At 43.3% G+C, this 22150-nt stretch overlaps 1 protein-coding gene across 3 annotated transcripts; it reads left to right on the plus strand.

Annotated features, from left to right (window-relative positions):
- The first annotated feature begins 224 nt into the window (after nucleotides 1-224).
- Nucleotides 225-22123, plus strand: DENND10 (DENN domain containing 10). 3 transcript variants are annotated; one of them, XM_042960088.1, is made up of 9 exons: nucleotides 225-311; nucleotides 2845-3041; nucleotides 5912-5991; nucleotides 9875-10023; nucleotides 11251-11362; nucleotides 13088-13188; nucleotides 15156-15263; nucleotides 18112-18206; nucleotides 20731-22123. In XM_042960088.1, the coding sequence occupies exons 1-9, from the start codon at nucleotides 257-259 to the stop codon at nucleotides 20905-20907; spliced, it is 1074 nt and encodes a 357-aa protein (XP_042816022.1). In that variant the 5' UTR covers nucleotides 225-256; the 3' UTR covers nucleotides 20908-22123. The 3 variants fall into 3 exon arrangements, with proteins under 3 accessions (XP_042816022.1, XP_042816023.1, XP_015394271.1); XM_042960089.1 differs by lacking the exon at nucleotides 225-311 and adding an exon at nucleotides 321-412; XM_015538785.2 differs by lacking the exons at nucleotides 225-311; nucleotides 5912-5991 and having other exon boundaries at nucleotides 2953-3041.
- The last annotated feature ends 27 nt before the right edge of the window (nucleotides 22124-22150 follow it).

A 22150-nucleotide genomic window follows, 5' to 3' on the forward strand; every position in this document is an offset into this window, starting at 1 on the left:
CTGTGCTCTGTCTCTCTCTCTCTCTCTCTCAAAAATAAATAACAACAACAAAAAAATTAAAAAAAAAAAAGAGCTGAGGGCTGAAGGTGGGTGGGGGGGCAGGAAGTCAGGGCGAGCGGGACCCAAGTGGGGCCAGAGGGAGAGGCGGGGCCTTGATTGAGGGTGGGACCGGATGGTGGGCGTGCCCTGGAGGAGGGGCGGGGCCTGCGAGCGGATTGTTGGGAGCGGCGCGCTGCGGCGGCGGCGGCGGCGGAAAATGGCTGCTGCGGAGGCGGCGGACACTCAGCTGATGCTCGGAGTCGGGCTGATCGGTGAGGACGAAGGCGCCCTGCCCCGCAGTCCCGCGCCCCAGTTCGGCCTCCGCCTGGGCCCGGGGTGGCCTCTGCTCCCGCGGTCCCCGGCGCCGCCTGCGGTGAGGAGGTCGCGGCCCCTTCTCTGTTGGGCCGGGGCGGGGGGCGCTGCGGGGCGCGGGGACCCGGCCAGCCGCCCTGGGCGGGTCCGCCTGTAGCCTCGCGTGGGACCCGTCCGGGCGGGGCAGCAGGGCGGAGGGACCCCGGGCCTCCTGCCGGACGCCCCATGATGCGCAGAAGCCCGGACGTCGAGGGTGACGGAGCTCCGGCGGCTGCGAGGGGCCGCTGCGCAGGCGGGGCAGGGGCTGGGCCGAGAGCGGGTAGTGGGCGGTGCGGGGGGGGGGTGGCGGGGAGGCGGCAGGGCAGACCTCGGAGCGTGCGGGAGGCACGCGTGACTGCCTGCCCGGCGCCCGGCTGGCCCCGATTATGTGATTGAGCAGTTCGAGTCACCGTGACCAACTGTGCCAGCCCCGAGTGCTGAGCATTATGCACGGATTATCTCCCATTAAACTTCTACCACGGCTCCAGGGGATGTGGGTAATGTTTGGTGACCACATTTCGGAGAAGCAGATGGAGGCCCAGGGTGTCCTTTGCGCACGGACGCGTGCTAGGAAGCGGCGGAGCCAGGGTTGGGACCCTTGCGGTCTAGCCGCAGAGCCCCAACTCACACCAGTGGCGGAATCCTGTATCATGTGATAGAGCTCAGGCACGTAGCCGGCGTGTCTACATACATACAATCATGTACGGCGGGATCCCGGTTAGATTTGAGGAATTAGTGGTTGAGGAAGTACGTTGGGATCTTTGGGTGTGCCTGAGCCGTGTGCAGCGTCTCAGGGTTGGGTGTTTCAAGGAACCATTCATCCCATTGGCGGCCGCGGGTTGCTTGAATGAACGTCTGTCGGTTCCCTGCGTGCCGTTGACCTTTGAAGTAATACTCCATTGAGATAACATTCTATTCCTCTAGTGTGGAAGAACGTTGCTTGCGTTCAGCAAAACCGGCTAACTGTGCTGATTATTTCTCAGTGTTTCAAAGGAGTGCATTTATCTGGGAATGGCTTCCTGTGTTTCTTTTTTATTTCCCCTGTATTATTTCTAATGTGGTTTTAGAACTGCTTCAAAACAAAACCTAAGTACTTCAAGCATCTTAGTCCTGCTTGAAGGTACTTGTGAATAAGGTTAGGTTAAATTCTGACTTTATCTGGTAACGGCAAAGACGAAGATGACTTACAATCATATTTTCAATTCAGATTTTTATTTTTCGTATGGAAACGGATTTAAAAGGAATTTGCTTCCAAATAATGGGGGAGGGGGAACATTAGAAACAAGGAGGGACCAGGTGTTGATAATTGCTGGAGCTGAATGATGGAGACGGGAATTCATTTTTTTATGAACTTGATATTTTCCATAACAAAAATCTGCATCCATACTGCTATATGCACAGTAACTGTTTTTCTGAAGCTTAGGCTAGGTTATTGAGGTGTTTACTGTGATGAGGAAACTACATTATGTGACAGGATAACCATTATTATTATTACTATTATTATTACATTATTATTATTACTATTACAATGTTAAATATAGAATTTATACAATCAGTATATAACATGATTTAAAAGAGATTTCACCATTTTCTTCATCTCCAGTTTTGTTTTTGACAAACACTTCCTGTGTATTTATTAAAGATCCTTCTAACTGATAAAAATGTAAGGCTGAGGGGACACCTGGGGGGCTCAGTTGGTTAAGTGACCAACTCAGGTCATAATCTCAAGGTTTGTGAGATTGAGCCCCACATTGGGCTCTCCACTGACAACGTGGAGCCTGCTTGAAACCCTCTCTCTCCTTCTCTCTCTGCCCCTCCCCTGCTCTCACTCTGTCTTCTCTTTGCTCTCTCAAAATAAATAAACTTAAAAAAAAATTAAAAATTAAAATTTAATTTTAATTAAAATTAAAACAAAACGTAATGCTGAGTTTATGAATTTGTGTGGGAGGAGATAGGAAAGAACTCTGCCAAATTTAAGGCTCAGATTTTCTTTTCCTTAAAATTTTTTAATGTTTATTTATTTTTGAGAGAGAGAGAGAGACAGAGCACGAGCAGGGGAGGGGCAGAGAGAGAGGGAGACACAGAATCGGAAGCAGGCTCCAGGCTCCGAGCTGTCAGCACAGAACCCGACGCAGGGCTCGAACTCACGAACCATGAGACCACCACCTGAGCCAAGGTCGGATGCTTAACTGACTAAGCCACCCAGGTGCCCCTTAAGTTTTCATTCATGATTTGTTGTAAAAGGTTTTTACTCAGGTGGCCTAAAACTCAAGATCAGGAGAGCTGCATGATTTGACCAACAGAGGTGGATGGGAATTTGGGGTCACACATGCTCCGGGATGCTTTGTAAAATGGGATGTGAAAACTGATTCCGCTAAGTGCTTCTGAGTAACCAATCAATTCACTTCCTTGCTGCTGTTTGACATTCTCACAGTGACCATCTTTCCACCGTAGAAAAGGACACAAATGGAGAAGTTCTGTGGGTGTGGTGTTATCCTTCCACGACAGCTACTTTAAGGAGTTTACTGCTGAGAAAATGCTGCCTTACAGATGAGAACAAACTTCTCCATCCCTTCGTCTTTGGTCAGTACAGAAGAACATGGTTTTATATCACAACAGTTGAAGTTCCAGATTCTTCAGTTTTGATAAAGGTATGACTGCATGAAGGTCTAACAACCAAAAATATTTAAAGTGACGTAACATTCTTCCAGTGACTCTTAGCTTTAGACATTATTGCTCACAATACGCTTTTGAAAAATACCAGATATGCTTTTCACTGGGAATGTCCCCTTTCAAATTTCACTCTTATTCATTCTATGAATATTGGTTGATATACATTCTATTGACTGACCCTATGGCTGGTGTAGTGAAGTCCTTTCTGGGTTATACTCTGATGGAGTAGTAATGTGGACGTGCAAAGTCGTGACCGATTAAAAGTGGAAAGAAGCAGGGGCGCCTGGGTGGCGCAGTCAGTTAAGCGTCTGACTTCAGCCAGGTCACGATCTTGCGGTCTGTGAGTTCGAGCCCCGCGTCAGGCTCTGGGCTGATGGCTCGGAGCCTGGAGCCTGTTTCCAATTCTGTGTGTCTCCCTCTCTCTCTGCCCCTCCCCCGTTCATGCTCTGTCTCTCTTTGTCCCAAAAATAAATAAAAAACGTTGAAAAAAAAAAAAATTAAAAAAAAAATAAATAAATAAAAGTGGAAAGAAGCATTTGTCCATAATTAAAAACCATTTTAAGTTTTTTTTTTCCCTTAAGTTTATTTATTTTGAGAGAGATTGAGCAGGGGAGGGGCAGAGAGAGAACCTCAAGCAGGCTCCACACTGTCAGCGCTGAGCCCAGCGCGAGGCTCAAACTCAAACCATGAGATCATGACCTGAGCCAAGATCAAGAGTCGGACACTTAACCAGCTGAGCCACCCAGGCGCCCCTAAGTTTGTTTGTTTGTTTGTTTGTTTTAAGTTTATTTGTTTTGAGAGAGAGAGACAGAGCATGGGAGGGGTAGAGAGAAGGAGAGAGAGAGAATCCCAAGCAGGCTCTGCACTGTTAGTGCAGAGCCTGACATGGGGATGGAACCCACAAACCACAAGATCATGATCTGATCCGAAGTCAAGAGCCAGAAGCTTAACCGACTGAGCCACCCAGGCGCCCTAAAAACCGTTTTAAAAGATAAAATTATCCTTGGGATGCCTGGGTGGCTCAGTTGGTTGAGTGTCCGACTTTGGCTCAGGTCATGATCTCACAACTCAGTGGCTTCGGGTCTTGTGTCGGGCTCTGTGCTGACAGCTCAGAGCCTGGAGCCGGCTTCAGATTCTGTGTCTCCGTCTCTCCTTCTGTGTCTCCCTTCCCTCCCCGCTCAAAAATAAATAAACATTAAAAAAAATTTTTTTTTAACTTTATTTTTTATTTTTTAAAATTTGCATCAAAATTAGTTAGCATATAGTGAAGCAATGATTTCAGGAATAGATTCCTTAATGCCCCTTACCCCCCCAAAATTTTTAAAGATAAAGTTATCCTTGATATAATTAAGAAAACTTTTTTTCATTTGTTTATGGATGGTAAGGATATGTTAGGAATAGAAAGGAGAATTAAGGAAACATGTATTAAGTAGGCTTTTGTGTGTGTGTCATTTGATATGAATAGTATCAATGTGACATGTTGAAAACCAGTATGTGGTCACTGTGGGCTTTTCTAATTCCAAGTAACCAGCAGGGTTTTTTGTTTTGTTTTTTTTTTCAAATAAAGAAATATTGGAAAGTGACGAAGCTCCTGGTGTGTGCCTGTGTGGGGACTTCTTTTACCATCTAGGGCTACTTTTATAGCCAATAATCATGAAACATGTCCAAGATATCAATTTAAATTTAAGGAGTTACTTTTAAAATAACAAGAAGGCAACAGTTTAAAACTGTTAGAGGTTTAAAACAAAACAGATTCATAATTAGAAAATGTAAATTTGCAAAAAGATAGTTTTCAATGTGTTATAAAATCTTTCGTTTATGTTCATTAAGTTCTTGCTGAAAAGTCTTGATGTGTCAAATAGGTTTATCTGTGTTTTGTTCCATAATGTCAATAGCAGCAACATCGATTTCAAATCTGCTTTTCAGATTTGAAAAATGACAAGATTTAGAGGTAGTTCTTATACTTAAGAATATGAGTTCTGGGGCGCCTGGGTGGCTCAGTCAGTTAAGCATCCGACTTCAGCTCAGGTCACGATCTCGCGGTCCGTGAGTTCGAGCCCCGTGTCGGGCTCTGGGCTGATGGCTCAGAGCCTGGAGCCTGCTTCCGATTGTGTGTCTCCCTCTCTCTCTGCCCCTCCCCCGTTCATGCTCTGTCTCTCTCTGTCTCAAAAATAAATAAACATTAAAAAAAAATTTTTTTTAATTAAAAAAAAAAAAGAATATGATTTCTAAAAATGTATTTCTTAAATGCTTTGCCTTTTATAAAGTCCTGAATTTTATCTCATTAATGGGAATAATAGGTATATGATTAGAAGAAATTTATATTTATAATAATAGAGGAGTATAGACAAATGAAGCTTATTGTTACAGTGTGCTTTCTACAGAGATTATATGGCATTCTGTAGAGCATTGACTATTTCAGGAACTGTGTGATCTTACTGTGTGTATTTTTGTTGTTTTGTATCCTCTTTCATTAATTAAGAGTTGATAAATTGGTAGATCTGATATGACATTTCTAATTCTGCTTTGATGAGGTGAGAGTACTTTAAATGAAAACTCACATTTTTGATATTTGAAATATATTTGTGTTTTTGAAAAGATGTTAACTCTAAAAGTACTACATTCTTATCTAAGAAATGAAATATATAGGTATATATAAGTACATATCTTTTATATGTGTGTATGTAAACATAAAAGTATAAACAAGGAAGTGAGAACTTGGTTACATTTTGATCTTTTCTTTTTAATGCTGTTATGTCTTGTACAAGAGGTTTGCTAGAATGTAGTAATAAAATTTAAATCTGTGAAAGTGTCTTTAAAAAGTATACTTTTTGTTTCTTTTGGACAGGTGACTCATTTTTCTATTGTTCTGACCGCCAAAGATTTTAATCCAGAGAAATATGCCGCCTTCACTAGGATATTGTGTAGGTCTGTATGAAAACTGTATTAAATGCTATCCTACAAAAATGAAGATCTTGCTCGGTAGTTACATAGCAGATTTCTACACGGAGGAAGCAAATTTCAGCCCTCTGCTTCCCCAACTTAATCTTTACTGGCCCTCTGGAAACTTTTGTAAGAGGAACTTTCTCTTCTGCTTTTATGACACTGCTCTTATTTGGGAAAATGGTAGAAGGGAGGACAAAAAGCAATTTACACAACGATTGTAGTTCTTGGGTATTTGAGTCACTTGCTACTTTTGGCCTGACACTTCTGCTCACTTCCAATCTAGAACTTTCCTTAGCAGGACGGATAAGTTAAGTGCTGGCGAAGTGGTAAGCTAGTTTATATGTGTCAAGGTCTGTGTGGGGGAGTCATTTTGGGGAAAGTCAATGAGCATTTTGAATTATGCAAAAACGCAGGAAAATACTTCTTAGCTGGAGTGCTGGGAAGCTGAGAATCCAATTAATTGGTTAATAGTGATTCAGGTAAACTTCTTTAGTTTCATCCCAGCTGTTGAAAAATTGTATGTAAAATATACCAGTCTGCTTTCTTGCCTTGGTGAGTGTATATAGTGGGGTTAATCAAACCTTTCTTGTATCTTGGGGAAATTAGTTTTTTCCTCAATCAGGGCTTTGACAGGGTTTTAGATTTTTTTTTTTTTTTAAATATTGTTGTTACTAGATAGAATTGTAATTCTAGAGGTTATGTATTACAACATCAGCCCTCAGGCTTATGCTCAGTAAGTTGTTTTAGATGGGGTGGGGGGCAAAGGGAGTTGTTTTTGTGTTCCTCGCTATAAGCCTGATGAATGGTTGCTTTTTTGCCATTTTTATGTGTACACACACATGCTATCTATCTCTGGCTATCTATATCTGTATGTCTATATCCATAACTATATCTATATCTATATATCTATATCTACATGTAGCAGAAGACTACTTTCTAATTACTTAAGGGTTTCAGGTAGATTGTATTTTCACAGAATGAAGTTTTACTGTTTTGCAGCCAGCTATGATAAGAAAACCTTTTTGCTCTCTTAAGATAAGTCCCAGGTATATGGTTCATTGTGGAATATAAACAGTTGTCTGCTACCATGGCACTGACACAAAGGGAGATTATTATTGTGAGAAGAGACGCCGTCTACAAGCCATGAGCTAAAAACACTGTAAAGCTGCTTTTGAACAAACGTTGGACTCCCATTTCATTTGGCTGAGTCAGGGTTAGGTTTCCCAGTGAATTCACTGGGAAATATTCTTGGGCTCAAAATTTAAGATTGCTTTAGATTCCACTTCCTGCCCGGGAGGAAGCTGGAAGGTTCCTCAGCTTCTGTAGTGCCATGGCATTGTTGGGTTCCGGACTCTTCTCCTGTCACAGTTTAGGAGAAAGGAGGACTGAGAGCTATTGGCAGCCACCTCTTGTGCCCCCTGCACCTTACTGCACGTACCCTTGCATGTGTACATACCCACATGCTCTTGCCACACACACACACTGCCTCTCCCCACTAACACCTGTCTGTGTGCACAAGTACATAGACCAACACTTTTCGATGCTGCTGCTTACCATGGAGGTGCTCCCTTCCGTTTCTGGGGAGGGGACAGGCAGGCGTGCCTTCCATAGCACGCTGCTCACAGTGGCAGCGGAAGCCCACACGAGGGGGTTCGTTCCCTGTGTGGGATCCAGGTCATTTGCCATGACCCCCTTCATCTTCTGGAGCCTCTAGCTAGTGGCCGTGGTAGAGAACCAGGGTTTCACTTGGAACCAGTTGTCCGGGCCAGGTGTGACAGCCTCCGGCTGTCCCATCTGAGTAAGTTCCCCTGGGTTGCACTTTGTGGTTTTCCTATGGAATGATTTGGGGGGATCCTTGCTTCTGTCAGTAGTTCATGGCCCAGGGTTGTTATGGAAAAAGTGATCTTATCCTACTACCCTTCCTGTGTTTCTCTTCTCCATTACTGTATATCGTTTCTATTTCACAGGGTGTTTTTTTTTTTAAGTTTATTTATTTTGAGAAAGAGAGAGAGAGAGTGTGTGTGTGTGTGTGTGTGTGTGTGTGTGTGTGTGCGCGCGCGCGTGCACGCGTACACACGTGAGCAAGGGAGGGGCAGAGAGAGGGAGAGAGAGAATCCCAAGCAGGCTCCACACTGACAATGTGGCCTGATGCAGGGCTCCAATTCACAAACAGTGAGATCATGGCTTAGGCAGAAATCAAGAGTCGGACACTTAACTGACTGAGCCACTCAGGTGCCCGTCTATTTTACAGTTTTAATGGTATATTGTTTGTTTGTTTGGTGGTGGTAATGTAAGCACACAGGAAAAAAATACAGACAATACAGAAGGGTATACAGTGAAACCTAGGTCCCTTCCTCTCCCTATTCCTAGCCTTCAAATCTGCCTCCCGACCCCCACCCCGGGGCACTCCTGGGGCTGTTTTCTTTATATCATACCGGAGATATTTTCTCCATATAGAAGCACGTATATGAGTTCATGGGTTTGACTAGTTTACATGTAGGATAGCTTACCATATTCATTGTTCTCTACCTCTTTCCCTCAATTGTGCATTGAAGTCATTTAAAAACACTGACTGGCTAGTAGTTACAACACTTGCTTTTTTCACTTAACCTACAATAAATACAGTTTCAAGTGATCTATTTTATTTAAAAAAATTTTTTTAAATCTTTTTTTTTTTTTAATGTTTATTTTTGAGAGAGATAGAGCATGTGTGGGTTAGGGGAAGAGAGAGAGATGGAGAGAGAGAATCCCAAGCAGGCTCCACACTGTCAGCACAGAGCCCAACGAGGGGCTCAGACTCCCGAACCGTGAGATCATGATCTGAACTGAAACTGAGAGTCAGACGCTTAACTGACTGAGTTACCCAGGTATCCCTCAAATGATCTGTTTTAAACAATAATTTTATTTTCTTTCCAGTTTTTTAATCCATTTAGCTACTAAAAGGCTCAAGTAGGCCCAGTCCTGCTTCTCATGCAAAATTTAGATTTAGTTACTCAGAGGAAGAGATTTCAGGGGAAGAGACTGATTTCACATGTGAGCTATAAATGTAGGCAGTTTCCTGTCAGCGTTTTCTGGAACTTGATGATGAATATATCTAGTGTATACTTACCACCAGAAACTTAAAGGAGTTTGATTTCTTAATTATCTAAATATAGTTACCTCTGGGAACTCTGATAATAAATATAGGTTCTATAATTACTGTTTTCTCTGTGAACAATGTGTAAAACTCCTTTCTTGTCAAAGGAAATCCCAGCAATAATAGAGTCCTTATGGCTAGAAGCACCATTTGTGAATATAAGACAGATAAAAATGCAATATTTTTTTTAAGAATAGTGGGCCCTCAGGGGCGCCTGGGTGGTGCAGTTGGTTAAGCATCTCAGCTCAGGTCATGATCTCCTGGGTTCGTGAGTTCAGGCCCCACATCAGGCTGTGTGCTGATGGTGTGGAGCCTGCTTGGGATTCTGTCTCTCCTTCTTTCTGCCCCTCTCTGACTTGTGCGGGTGTGCACATGCTCTCTCTCTCTCTCAAAATAAATAAACTTAAAAAATAAAACTTAGGGAAAAAAAGAAAAATGAGTCCTTAGAAAGTCCTTAGCTTACTCTCCTGCTCGAGTGGGCTATGGAGATGGAAGGAGAAAGCCAGCTTCAGGGAGTTGTTGGAGGTCTCTTGAATGGTTGTTTTTTTCAATACATTATCGAATTAAATTATAGAAGTAGTCATGTCATAAAAAGTTTCAGGCATTCAGAAGCGTTATCAGCAGGTTGACTTAGATTTTTTAGGAAGTACCCATACCCAGCCTTGGGCGCATTGCTCTGTGTGGTTCATGCTATATAAAAGTATGGTTGTTTTTTGTCTTTTCTTACAGAATGTACCTGAAACATGGGAGCCCAGTTAAAATGATGGAGAGTTATATTGCAGTACTCACAAAGGGGATATGCCAGAGTGAAGAAAATGGCTCTTTCCTTAGCAAAGATTTTGATGCCCGAAAGGCTTATCTTGCAGGCTCCATCAAAGGTAAACACATGCAGACACACACACAGCCCACAAAACAAAAACCCGTCCCGGATGGTTCCATCCCAACAACAAGATCCCCAAGCCAAGGGCAATCCTCATTGTACTCTAATATTCCATCTTTCTGTATATTTTCATCTATGTAATATTTATTTGCTATACAGGAGGGTAGTTCAACTTCTACATTGCCTTATTTGATTAGAATTCTGTCGTAGGAAAGCAGATTTTTGTGGTGGCCCTTTCCACACGATTCTGACTGTTAATAATACAGAAATGTTCTTTTGTGGGTAAGCTGAATTTCACAGCTTGAGTGTCTGCCGACTTCCATCGTTTTTCTTTCCTTACATTTTAGCAGTTACTTCCTCCATGTGGAGAGCTCAGGCCCCTGACCCAGAGTTCCTCTTCTAACTCTCCGCCTTCCTCTCCCAACTGGAAAATCCAAAACAGCAGTGCAGGGCTAAGCCACAGATTTCAGGGTCCTTAAAAGGGAGGAAAGGGGAAATGCTGGCCTTCACTCTTGTCCTCCTACAGCGCCTGTCTTAGCTCGTGAACCTGCTGTTCTATATGGTTTCTAAGCGTCCTATTGACAGGTTTGTTCAGCTGTCTCAAAAGGACTTACATAATGACGTATGTATTGGTGGAGGGGTGGTGTCCATGAACTTTTATTTATTTATCTATTATTATTTTTGAATGTTTATTTATTAGAGAGAGAGAGAGAGCCAGCGGGGTTGGGGCAGATAGAATCCCAAGCAGGCTCTGTAGTGTCAGTGTAGAGCCCTATGTGGGGTTTGAACCCACAAACTGTGAGATCATGAACTGAGCCGAAATCAAGAGTCAGTTGCTTAAGCCAATGAGCCACCCAGGTGCTCCAGAGTAAACTTTTTTTTTTTTTTTTTAAACCTAAGGGTGTTTCATGACACAGAAAGATACTGGTTCCCTTCATATCATTTATTCCACTTTCTTTGGGCTCTGGCTTCATCTGTGCATCCAGTGCAGAGTCCCTTGGAGGGGGGTCAGGTTTAAGCTGTCATAGCACCCATCCTAGGGAGCAGATGTCTGGATTTATATGCTCATCCAGTGCATAAGGTGCTTTTTTATTCTCTGTATTGAAAATAATTCTGTATACAGAAAATAAACTCTGCATTTATTGGAAAGAATTCCTTCCAATAAAAATGTTATTTTCTTACATATTATTTAATGCAGTAATATTATAATTTCTTGTGTTTTAAGACATTGTATCTCAGTTTGGAATGGAAACCGTTATCTTACACACAGCACTGATGCTAAAGAAAAGAATTGTCGTCTATCACCCCAAAATAGAAGCTGTCCAGGAGTTCACCAGGTATTGTCTCTGGTCATTAAAAAGTAGAGGCTTTGTTGGGAGCTGATTTGGGGCAGTCTGTGTTCCTGTGTGCTCTGTTCTGTTACACATTTGGTATAAATAGAATGTGGTAGGCTGTGGGTGAAATGCTATCTTGGTCTAATGTTTCAGGTGAGCTTTAGTAGTTCAAGGTCACTGAATTTGGGCAGATTCTTCTTTAAATTTAGAAATAAGAATATTTTAGAGCAGGGAGTTTGAACTTTTCCTTGCCAGACCATAAATATTTTAGGCTTGGAGGTCATAAGTTCTCTGTCCCAACCACCGAACTGCCAGTCGTGCATATGTAAATGAATGAGCATGGCTGTGTTCCAATAAAACTTTATGTGCAAAGACAGACAGCTGATCCATGGCCATAGTTTCCTGACCCCTGTTTTAAGTAAGTTATTTCTTTTTTTTTCACTTTTACCACAGATTTTCTCTTTTTTAAAAAAAAACATTTATTTATTTTTGAGAGACAGAACACAAGTTGGGGGGGGGGTGCAGAGAGAGAGGGAGATACAGAATCTGAAGCAGGCTCCGGGCTGTCAGCGCGGAACCCGACATGGGGCTTGAACACACAGACCGCGAGATCATGACCTGAGCCGGAGTCTGATGCTTAACGGACTGATCCACCCAGGTGCCCCTCTCTTATTTTTATAATAAAGATGTTTTGAAAGTTTTTTCTTTACCAAATCTAACTTGTTCATAGATTCTTTTTTAAAAACAAGAGGACCTAGCTTTTGTGCTTAACTGTATGCCAGCTGTTGTATAAATCACCTCAATTATTAAATTTACTCGTGACACGAACTTTGCAAGGAACTTTACCTTCTTTTACGGATGAGAAAATTGAGGCTCCAGGAGGCTGACTGGTTAGAAAACGGGAAAAAGAAGGTTTGGTAGTCAGAAGAACTTGGGTTAAAATCCTGGAGGGCGCTTTACCCGCTCTGTGACCACATCCAGGATACTTAAACTTTCTAAGCCTCCGTCTCTGTATCTGTAAAATGAAGGTAATAATGCCCACTTCGTAAGCCTGTTGTCAGGACTGGCGATGCCGTGTGTGAAGTACTTGGCGTGTGCCTTGCTCATCGTGTGCGCTCTGGAAACGAGGACTGCTGTCATTGCGATGGCCACCCAGTTACCCTTTCCCTCTACATCTATGCTTCTGAAACGGGGATGTCCACAGCTTGGGAAACATAGCAGGGCAACAGCGGATTCACCATACCACAGTTCAATTCGTCACCTCTCTCTGCGGCAGCTGTTTCACTGGTTTTTTCAAGGAAACTTATTTTGTATAAAAACAAACACAAAGTGGTTTGCAAGTTTGATTGGAACTTTAAAGATAGAAATGAGAGACTTCAAAAAAAATGTGTTGCTTGCAGGGCCCCACTCTGGATTCTACCCTCAGACTCCCTCCGTGGCAGTTTGCGGAGTGAGGCATTTGGAGGAAAACTTCAGAAGTGTTACTCCTTGCCACCACGGAGATGTTTTGAAACTTCACCTTGAGCTTTTTGTAGCTAATCTGACCCAAAAAGGCAGAGTTGAAGACATTGCATTACTTTAATTTGAAGCCTGGAGGTCGGGGCACGTGTAGTCTTCATTCTCCCCTCTGCCTCTGACAGCCAGCTCTGTCCTCGGGAGGAAGAGGGAGGAGGGTGCGGGTGCGGGCGCGGGCCAGCAACCATTTGAGTTCTTGTCTTCGTTCCCCAGGACTCTGCCTGCCCTGGTGTGGCATCGACAGGACTGGACCATACTTCATTCCTATGTGCACCTCAGTGCCGAGGAGCTGGAAGCCCTGCGGATGTGCCCAGGTAGACAGTGGGGGTCTCGCAGGAGGAGAGGCTTGGCGTTCACCTGGTTTGGGGGAGGACTTTTTTCTGGCCTTCCCAAAGGGAATACTGATGATGCATTATTTCTTTGGTAAATGCAACCAATTTTTTTTCCTTAAAAATTTTATTTTTTTTCACATTTTATTTTATTTTTTATTTTTATTTTTTAAAATTTACATCCAATTTAGTTAGCATAGAGTGCAACAATGATTTCAGGAGTAGATTCCTTAATGCCCCTTACCCATTTAGCCCATCCCCCCTCCCACAACCCCTCCAGTAACCCTCTGTTCTCCATATTTAAGAGTCTCTTCTGTTTTGTCCTCCTCCCTGTTTTTATGTTATTTTTGCTTGCCTTCCCTTATGTTCATCTGTTTTGTCTCTTAAAGCCCTCATAGGAGTGAAGTCATATGATATTTGTCTTTCTCTGACTAATTTTGCTTAGCATAGTACCCTCTAGTTCCATCCACGTCGTTGCAAATGGCAAGGTTTCATTCTTTTTGATTGCCAAGTAATACTCCATTGTGTATATATATACCACTTCTTTATCCATTCATCCATTGATGGACATTTGGGCTCTTTCCATACTTTGGCTATTGTCGATAGTGCTCTATAAACATGGGGGTGCATGTGTCCCTTCAAAACAGCACACCCGTATCCCTTAGATAAATACCTAGTAATGCTGTTGCTGGGTCATAAGGTAGTTTTATTTTTAATTTTTTGAGGAACCTCCATACTGTTTTCCAGAGTGGTTGCACCAGCTTGCGTTCCCACCAACAATGCAAAAGAGATCCTCTTTCTGGGCATCCTCGCCAACATCTGTTGTTGCCTGAGTTGTTAATGTTAGCCATTCTGACAGGTGTACGGTGGTATCTCATTGTGGTTTTGATTTGTTTTTCCCTGATGATGAGTAACATTGAACATTTTTTCATGTGTCAGTTGGCAATCTGGATGTCTTCTTTAGAGAAGTGTCTTTTCATGTCTTTTGCCCAATTCTTCACTGGATTATTTGTTTTTTTGGGTGTTGAGTTTGATAAGTTCTTCAATGTTTATTTTTGAGAGAGAGAGTGAGAGACAGAGTGCGAGCGGGGGAGGGGCAGAGAGAGAGGGAAACACAGAATCTGAAGCAGGCTCCAGGCTCTGAGCTGTCAGCACAGAGCCCGACACAGGGCTTGAACTCACAAACCATGAGATCATGACCTGAGCCTGATGCTTAACTGACTGAGCCACTGAGGCGCCCTGAGTTTGATAAGTTCTTTATAGATTATGGATACTAACCCGTTATCTGATATGTCTTTTGAAATATCTTCTCCCGTTCTGTCGGTTGCCTTTTAGATTTGCCGATTGTTTCCTTCGCTGTGCAGAAGCTTTTTATTTTGATGAGGTCCCAATAGTGAACTGGTCCTCAATTTTTTTTTATTTGTTTTTAATTGTATTGCTCTGTGAAATGTGAAAAGTCTGGTAGCTGTTTTCTTAACATCAGTTCCAAACTTCTGTTAATTCTTGAGTTGTCCTAATTCCTTTAGCATTTATTGTATCAGATCTGAAACTGGTGAAAGTTGATGCCGTCCCCAGCACGCTGTCCCTGAGAAAGCCAGGCGTGTGGCTGTGGTTGCTTAGAGACAGAGACCTACAGGGGGAACATTGGTCAAGAGAATCCTTGCTACCTGTACCTCGGCTGTCATTCTTGACCTGAATAGCAGTAACTGAAAAGTAAATGCCTTCTTCTTTGACACCACAATGTAGTTTGGGGGACGTTTTGAGTTGGAAGGGTTTCTTCAGGCAACTGTCAATAATGTAGTCTGAAGAAATGCCAGAGGGTACAGCTGATGTCCCCTGAGTAAAGCAGTGAAGAAAAGCAGCTGGTGAACTTTTAGAGTCCATTCTCTTTCGACCCGTTCACAACAGGATTTGTTCCCATTCCGGTAATGTGGGTCATCTGTGTCATGCAGGTTACATCGCTGGGTTTGTGGACTTGGAGGTGAGCAACAGGTCAGACCTCTATGACGTGTTTGTGAATCTGGCAGATCGTGAGATTACCGTTGCCCCACTTGCGAAAGGTTAGTTCTCTCTTCCGTCGTTGATACAAAATGGAAGCCAAGCAGTTAGACTTTTTAAAATTAATTTATTAAAATTTTAATTCCAGTGTAGCTAACATAGAGGGTTATGTTTCAGGGGTTCAGTACAGTGATTCAACACTTCCACATGCTACTCAGGGCTCACGAAGATAAGTGTGCGCATAATCTCCTTTATCAGTTTCACCCATCCTGCCGCCCACCTGAAGCAGTTGTATTTTTTTTTAATGTTTATTTATTTTTTTTTTTATTTTTGAGAGACAGAGAGAGACAGCATGAGCAGGAGAGGGCAGAGAGAGAGAGAGAGAGGGAGACCCAGAATATGAAGCAGGCTCCAGGCTCCGAGCTGTCAGCACAGAACCTGACGCGGGGCTCGAACTCACGAGTCGTGAGACCATGACCTGAGCTGAAGTCAGACGCTCAACTGACCGAGCCACCCAGGCGCCCCTGAAGCAGTTGTATCTGTAGGCTGATGCTCTAAAACTGGTATTCAAGGGCCTGCTTTGCCCGCTGTGCTGAAACTGGAGAGATTTTCTGTGTCTGGAACAGAGCATTTATTCTTACAGGCCCAGCCATGTCAGTAGTACATTCTGGGTGCTTATGCTGTACAGTATATGTTAATAAGATAGTATCTTTTTTTTGTAATGTTTATGTATTTATTATGAGAGAGTAAGCGTGAGTGGGGGAGGGGCAGAGAGAGGGGGAAAGAATCCCAAGCAGTCTCCGTGCAGTCAGCACAGAGCCGGACGTGGGGCTCCGTCATATGAACCTTTGAGATATGACCTGAACTGAGATCAAGAGTGGACACAACCGACTGAGCCACCCAGGTGCCCCAATAGGATAGTGTCTCTATCTCGTTTCTCAACTTTTCTGTTTAAACAAGCTGTATGAGTTACCTATTGCTGCATAACAAATCACTTTTAAACCTAGTAGTTTAAAACAGCAAATATTGGGGTGCCTGGGTGGCTTGGTCGGTTAAGTGTCTGACTTCAGCTCAGGTCATGATCTCGTGGTCCATGAGTTCGAGCCCCGCGTCGGGCTCTGTGCTGACTGCTCAGAGCCTGGAGCCTGTTTCAGATTCTGTGTCTCCCTCTCTCTCTGCCCCTCCCCTGTTCATGCTGTGTCTCTCTGTCTCAAAAATAAATAAACGTTAAAAAAAAAAAATTTAAAACAGCAAATATTTATTATCTCACAGTTTTAGGACTGACTTAGCTGAGAGGTTCCGACTCAGGGTCTCTCATGAGGTTTCAATCAAGATACTGCCAAGGCAGGGGCACCTGGGTGGCTCAGTTGGTTAAGGGTCCGACTTCGGCTCAGGTCATAATCTCATGGTTCGTAGGTTCGAGCCTCATGTTGGGCTCTGTGCTGACAGTTCAGAGCCTGGAGCCTGCTTCGGATTCTGTATCTTCCTCTCTCTCTCTGTCCCTCTCCTGCTCATGCTCTGTCTCTCTCTCAAAAATAAACATTAAAAAACAAAGATATTCCCAAGGCTTCAGTCATCCAAAGTCTCAACTTCTAAGCTAACTTTTAGCAGGAGGCCTCACCACCTGGCCTCTCTGTAGGGCAGCTTGAGTATTCTCATGACATGACAGCTGGCTTCCCCAAGAGTAAGTGATCCAAGAGACAGAAAGACCACAGTGCCTTTTATGACCTAGTCTCAGAAGTCATATACCAGTTCTTCCATATTCTATTTGTTAGAAGGAAGCCATTAAGTCCAGTCCCCACGTAAGAGAGAGGAAGTAGGCTCCACCTCTTAAAGGACAGAGAATGAAAAAGGGCATAGAAATTTATTATTGCACAAGGACTGAACATGAATCCTGTATGGAAAATCTTTTTGAACGATGTGTCAGTAAGCAAAAGGGAATGGAGGTGAGTATTGCCCTTTGTAAAGCCAGAGTGATAGGATACTAGCTGTGGCCAGGGCCACTTATATTGCTGAAGCATTAGGACCAGAAAGGGTGGCCATGTCCTGCCGCCTTCTGTTGCTCCGAGTCTATAAGATGAGCTCGTCTCAAATCAACACCATTCAAATGGAGTTTGTCCCTTGGAGGGACAAACAGAAATTTCTGTTCATCTTTTTGCTGCAGAAAAGGAGCAGTGTATGTAAATCGTGTGACTTAGGTTGTTTCCTTTGCACATTCTGAGGGTCTTCACACACTGGAATGTTCAGCTGGCTTCTGCAGAACTGATAGGACGCTCTGCTGCTGTAGGATCCCCACCAGAAGGTTCCACTTGAATTTTTTTTTCAAATGTTTATTTCTTTTTGAGAGAGAGACAGAGCATGAGTGGGGAAGGGGCAGAGAGAGAGGGAGACACAGAATCCGAAACAGGCTCCAGGCTCCGAGCGGTCAGCGCAGAGCCCGACGCGGGGCTCGAACTCACGAATGTGAGATCATGACCTGAGCCGAAGTGGGACTCTTAACCAACTGAGCCACCCAGGCCCCCGGGTTACACTTGAATTCTTAACCGTAAAGACCTGCGAAGGGAGGTTAGGCTCTTGGCTTAAAATCACAACTTACTTGTAGTCAGTAGTTTTCATTAGGTCTTGCCTAGGAAGAAAAACAAAAATTCTTATCAGGTAGTTGTGAAGGAGAAACCTGGTATTGGCATGTTCTTATTTTGAACGAAGTAGAAATCATGATTATGCCGTGCCTCCTAGCACGTCCCTTGGAGTGATATCATATTTGCGTTCAGGATGAAGATGGAAATGGGGGCGGTTGTTGGTTGTTTTGAAAATTTCCTCCGCATGATGGTTTACATTTTCAAATAGGCGTCCTGGTTTTTATTATGTAAACTTCTAAATATCTACATCACTTCTGCTTGATCTCACCAGAGGCCATGACAATGGGCAAACTGCACAAAGAAATTGGTCAGCTGATTGTTCAATCTGCAGAAGATCCGGAGAAGTCAGACAGCCAAGTCATACAGGTAACTCCTCAGTCCCCTGACTTACTGAGAGTTGTGCAGTGGTGGTGCCGGGCAGCGTGTGGCAGAACTGCCTGGGGCGCGGGGAGCCGTGAGAAGCCGTAGGCAGATGCTGGCACGAGGGTCTGCAGGGTGGCCCTGGTTAGAGGAGCGGGCAGAGGCCCACCGTAGCCAAATAGTTATCAGGCTCTGGGGACAGAGACATGCAGGGGGCTGGTGACAGGTGTGACCCCCAGCTGGTCTGGAATGCTTTCCTGAGCGAACGCATTCTGTGCTCCAGCAGAATTTTCACGGAGGAACAACTTTCAAGAGATAGTTGCTGCTGAGGACTAGAGAGGGCGTCTCAATCTAGCTTCGATGTACTGTGTCCAGAACAGCAGTAAGCAAGCATGTAGTCCGATCCCTGCCAAAGGTAGCAGGTCTGGGCTCACACCCTGCAGGGCTAGCCCCGCTGTGGGGTCTCCCTGTCAGGCTGACCAGAGCTTCCATGTGGATCCTCCCCTCTCCCCTTTCTGGATCGGGATGGCTGGAGAGTTTATTTAAGCCTGTCCCTGTGGTGATGACAGGCCCTCCTGTGCACCGCAGCCTGCCAGCTCCTTTCCTGTCTGCTGCGGGTTTGCATTCAGCCTGTTCCCAGCTCCTTACTCTTTTCCCGGGATACACTTCCATCCTGGCCTCCGGGCCCTGGCTCATCTAGACCCTTGTGTCATCCCGTGGGGGCCAGAGGCCTGGAAGGATTGTCTCCCACTGTCTGTACCTGTGCCACCTCATCAGGGGTGGGGGTGGGGGGCTCTGATAGGCAGGCCCTACTCATCTGGCTGGACCCGGTTCTTTTTTCCACTTATTCATTCATTTATCCAGAAAATATTTATTGAGCACTGACTATATGTCAGGCATGGGGCAGTAGGGTTGTATTTATTGGAGTAGATGAATAGGAAATAATGTAAGGGGACCTGGGTGGCTCGGTTGGTTAAATGTCTGAGTCTTGATTTCAGTTCAGGTCATGGTCTCGTGTTTGTGAGTTCGAGCCCCACGTCAGACTCTGTGCTGGTGGCACAGAGCCTGCTTGGGATTCTCTCTCTTCTCTCTGCCCCTCCCCAGATCATGCTCTCGCTCGCTCTCTCTCTCTCTCTCTCTCTCTTTCAAAATAAATAAATAAATAAACTTAAAAAAAAGTAAACGCCAGATCATTGTGAGCCATGCGAAATGAATGCTGTGATAGAAACAAAAGGTCAAGGTGAAGAATACTAGAGAAGAGATTAGACAGCTCTCTGAGGAGGTGACACGTGAGCTAAAGGTTGAGAGGAGCCACAGGTGTGACAGGAACCCGCCAGCAGCACCGTTCTTTCTGTTCAGCGTTCTTTCTGTTCAGCGCTGGTGGCCCATCTGCTCAGGCCAGGAAGAGTGGGCGGGGCTTGCCTTGAGAGCTGAGACTCTTCCTTTCCTACCGTGTGGATCATCACTGCCCATCCATCCCTCCATCAACGCTCAAGTAAAAATGCTGGCTCTTTACAATGTTGGTTAACTGTGTAAATATGAGTTTTGTGTTACTGTGTTTTTCGTGGACTAAAAGTGATACGCAGGTGACTCAGTATAATGTATGATGAAATTGCCTGGCATATTATATTGTATGGGTTTGAAAATATTTGAATTAATGATGTCAGCAAACCAAGAAAAAGACATGACTTTAATGTGAGCTCTCGTGAGTCATCAGCCATGCAAAGGACTGTCGGGAAAGAGGAATACAGCCCATGTGGCAGGTGCTGGGTTACTTATTCCAGGTAGAAGAGGATTTTGGGGGGTGGGGAGATGTGTTCTAAAAACAATACCAGGGTTCCTTAAAAATTCAACATAGGAATACCATAGATCCAGCAATTCTACTGGGTATATTTCAGAAAGAATTGAAAGCAGACACAGATAAGTAATTGTGCACTCAGGTTCACAGCAGCTCTGTAAATAAGAGCCAAAAGGTAAAAATAACCCAAATGTCCATCAGTGGATGAATGGATAAGCAAAACGTGGTATATGCGTATGGTGGAATATCACTGAGCCTTAAAAGGCAATGAAGTTCTAACATGTGCTACGACATGTATTAACCTTGAAAACATTATGCTAAGTGAAATAAGCCAGACACGAAAGGACAAATGTTGTGTGATTTCACTTATATGAGGTACCCAGAACCAGGCAAATTCACAGAAACAAAAGGTAGAATGGTGGTTACCAGGCATTGGAGACAGGGATGGGGAGTTATTGTTTAATGGGTACAAGATTTCAGTTTGGGATGATGAAAAAGTTCTGGAAATGGATAGTAGTCATAAAACACTGAATGTACTTGTTGTCACTTAAAAATGGCTAAAATGGCAAAAACATGGTGTTGGTTTTTCTAAGTTGTTTTAAGTTTGTTTCATTTTTTGTAATGCATAAATAATTTGGTAAACTTAAAAAATAGGAAGAATTCTCTCCAAATGCAGCAAAAATTCATATTTTTTGATGCTAACTTATGGCATATTTTCTTGTTCCATTAAAGGATATTTCTCTAAAAACTAGAGAAATCTTCACCCACCTGGAACCATTTTCAGAAGTTTCTAGTGATGGAGAAAAGCTAGTTCTCAATTTTGAGGCACTAAAGCAAAGACGATTTCCACCAGCAACAGAAAACTTCCTTTACCATCTAGCAGCAGCCGAGCAAATGCTGAAAATCTGACTGTGTGACAGCATATCCCTGATGAATGATAGAAAGTTCTCTCACCATGGTTATCCACTGTGTAAAATACTGAAAATAGCACAGAAAATGTTCTATTTTTAATGATTTATGTGAAAGTATTGAGATTTGACCTGAAAAAGCCCTAAAACACATATGAAAACATTTCCGATGTCCTCCTGGTCAGATTCATGCCTGCGGTCAGGGTCAGACCAAGTGCTGTAACTACCACCTATGACGTGAGCAACGACGTGGTGTCCCGGCGTAAGAGAAAAAAAGCTCTGCCAAGTTTTAGTGCAAATCACAGCAAACCCGAAAGCCTTCGTTATTATCAGTTCTACTTGTCCCATTGCGTAGCCACAAACGAATGGCTTACTTTCAGAAAGCTGCCTGAAATTTTGCTTTGTGTTCTTCTAGGAAGAACTTTTATTCCTCATGAGGAACTCTACTTTCTGAGCCAAACTACTAAGTTTTCTGCAGAACTGTCCAGAAGATCATTCAAAAAAGATCCTGCAGTTGCACTTTCTTGTGAAAGAAAAGAATTCTTTTTCTTGGCCTTTAAACATTTTTGCCTATATTATGAGGATTTTGCATAGATTTTATACTTGAGTAGACAACTTTAATAATCCATATTTATATTGTCACAGAAGTAAGCACTTGGCAAACTTAAGCCATTAGTACTCTTTAATTAACCCTGTTGCTAGCAATATTCTTTTGAAAAAGATGCCAGTCCTTATATGATAGAGCAAAAATAAGCCCATTTTGGATATAAATGTCGGTATGAAGAAAATAGCAACTTTACATAATTACAAAGGCTAAGACCGGAGAGTGTCTTCATACTTCAGTGAAAGTAATTTGGCCACACTGGAAAGTATTCTTGTTCAGCTTATGTACCTTTTTCATAATTGGAGACTTAAAAGTTGCAAAATAAGCATAGAGGTCTAAATTATGTATTTGTTATTATATGTATTCATATTAATTATGAAAAATTATTTTACGCTCACTACTGTTGTCCTTAGAAATCTTACCCAGAAAAACAGTTGCAAAAAAATCTTGTCTTTATTAGATCTTTCATTTATTCTTTGTGTTAGACATTTGTTAAGTAAAAATGAAAAATAGCCTTTTCCCCTCCCTCCTTGGGTGGGGGCAGGGAGGATCTGGAATGAGATGATGTTTACTAAGGCAAACAATTGAAAATTAAATCTGCACTTTATGAAAAAGAACATGAACGTCTTTATCTCCATTT

Source organism: Panthera tigris, chromosome D2, assembly GCF_018350195.1.
Source record: "Panthera tigris isolate Pti1 chromosome D2, P.tigris_Pti1_mat1.1, whole genome shotgun sequence".
Taxonomy (NCBI): Eukaryota; Metazoa; Chordata; class Mammalia; order Carnivora; family Felidae; genus Panthera; species Panthera tigris.

Bases quoted from the DNA above. Each gene is read 5' to 3' on its own strand.
- DENND10 (XM_042960088.1), top strand. From the start codon at position 257: ATGGCTGCTGCGGAGGCGGCGGACACTCAGCTGATGCTCGGAGTCGGG. The intron at 3,042-5,911 runs GTATGACTGCAT...TCTTTTGGACAG, and splicing joins ATTCTTCAGTTTTGATAAAG to GTGACTCATTTTTCTATTGT. The intron at 13,189-15,155 runs GTAGACAGTGGG...TGTGTCATGCAG, and splicing joins AGCCCTGCGGATGTGCCCAG to GTTACATCGCTGGGTTTGTG.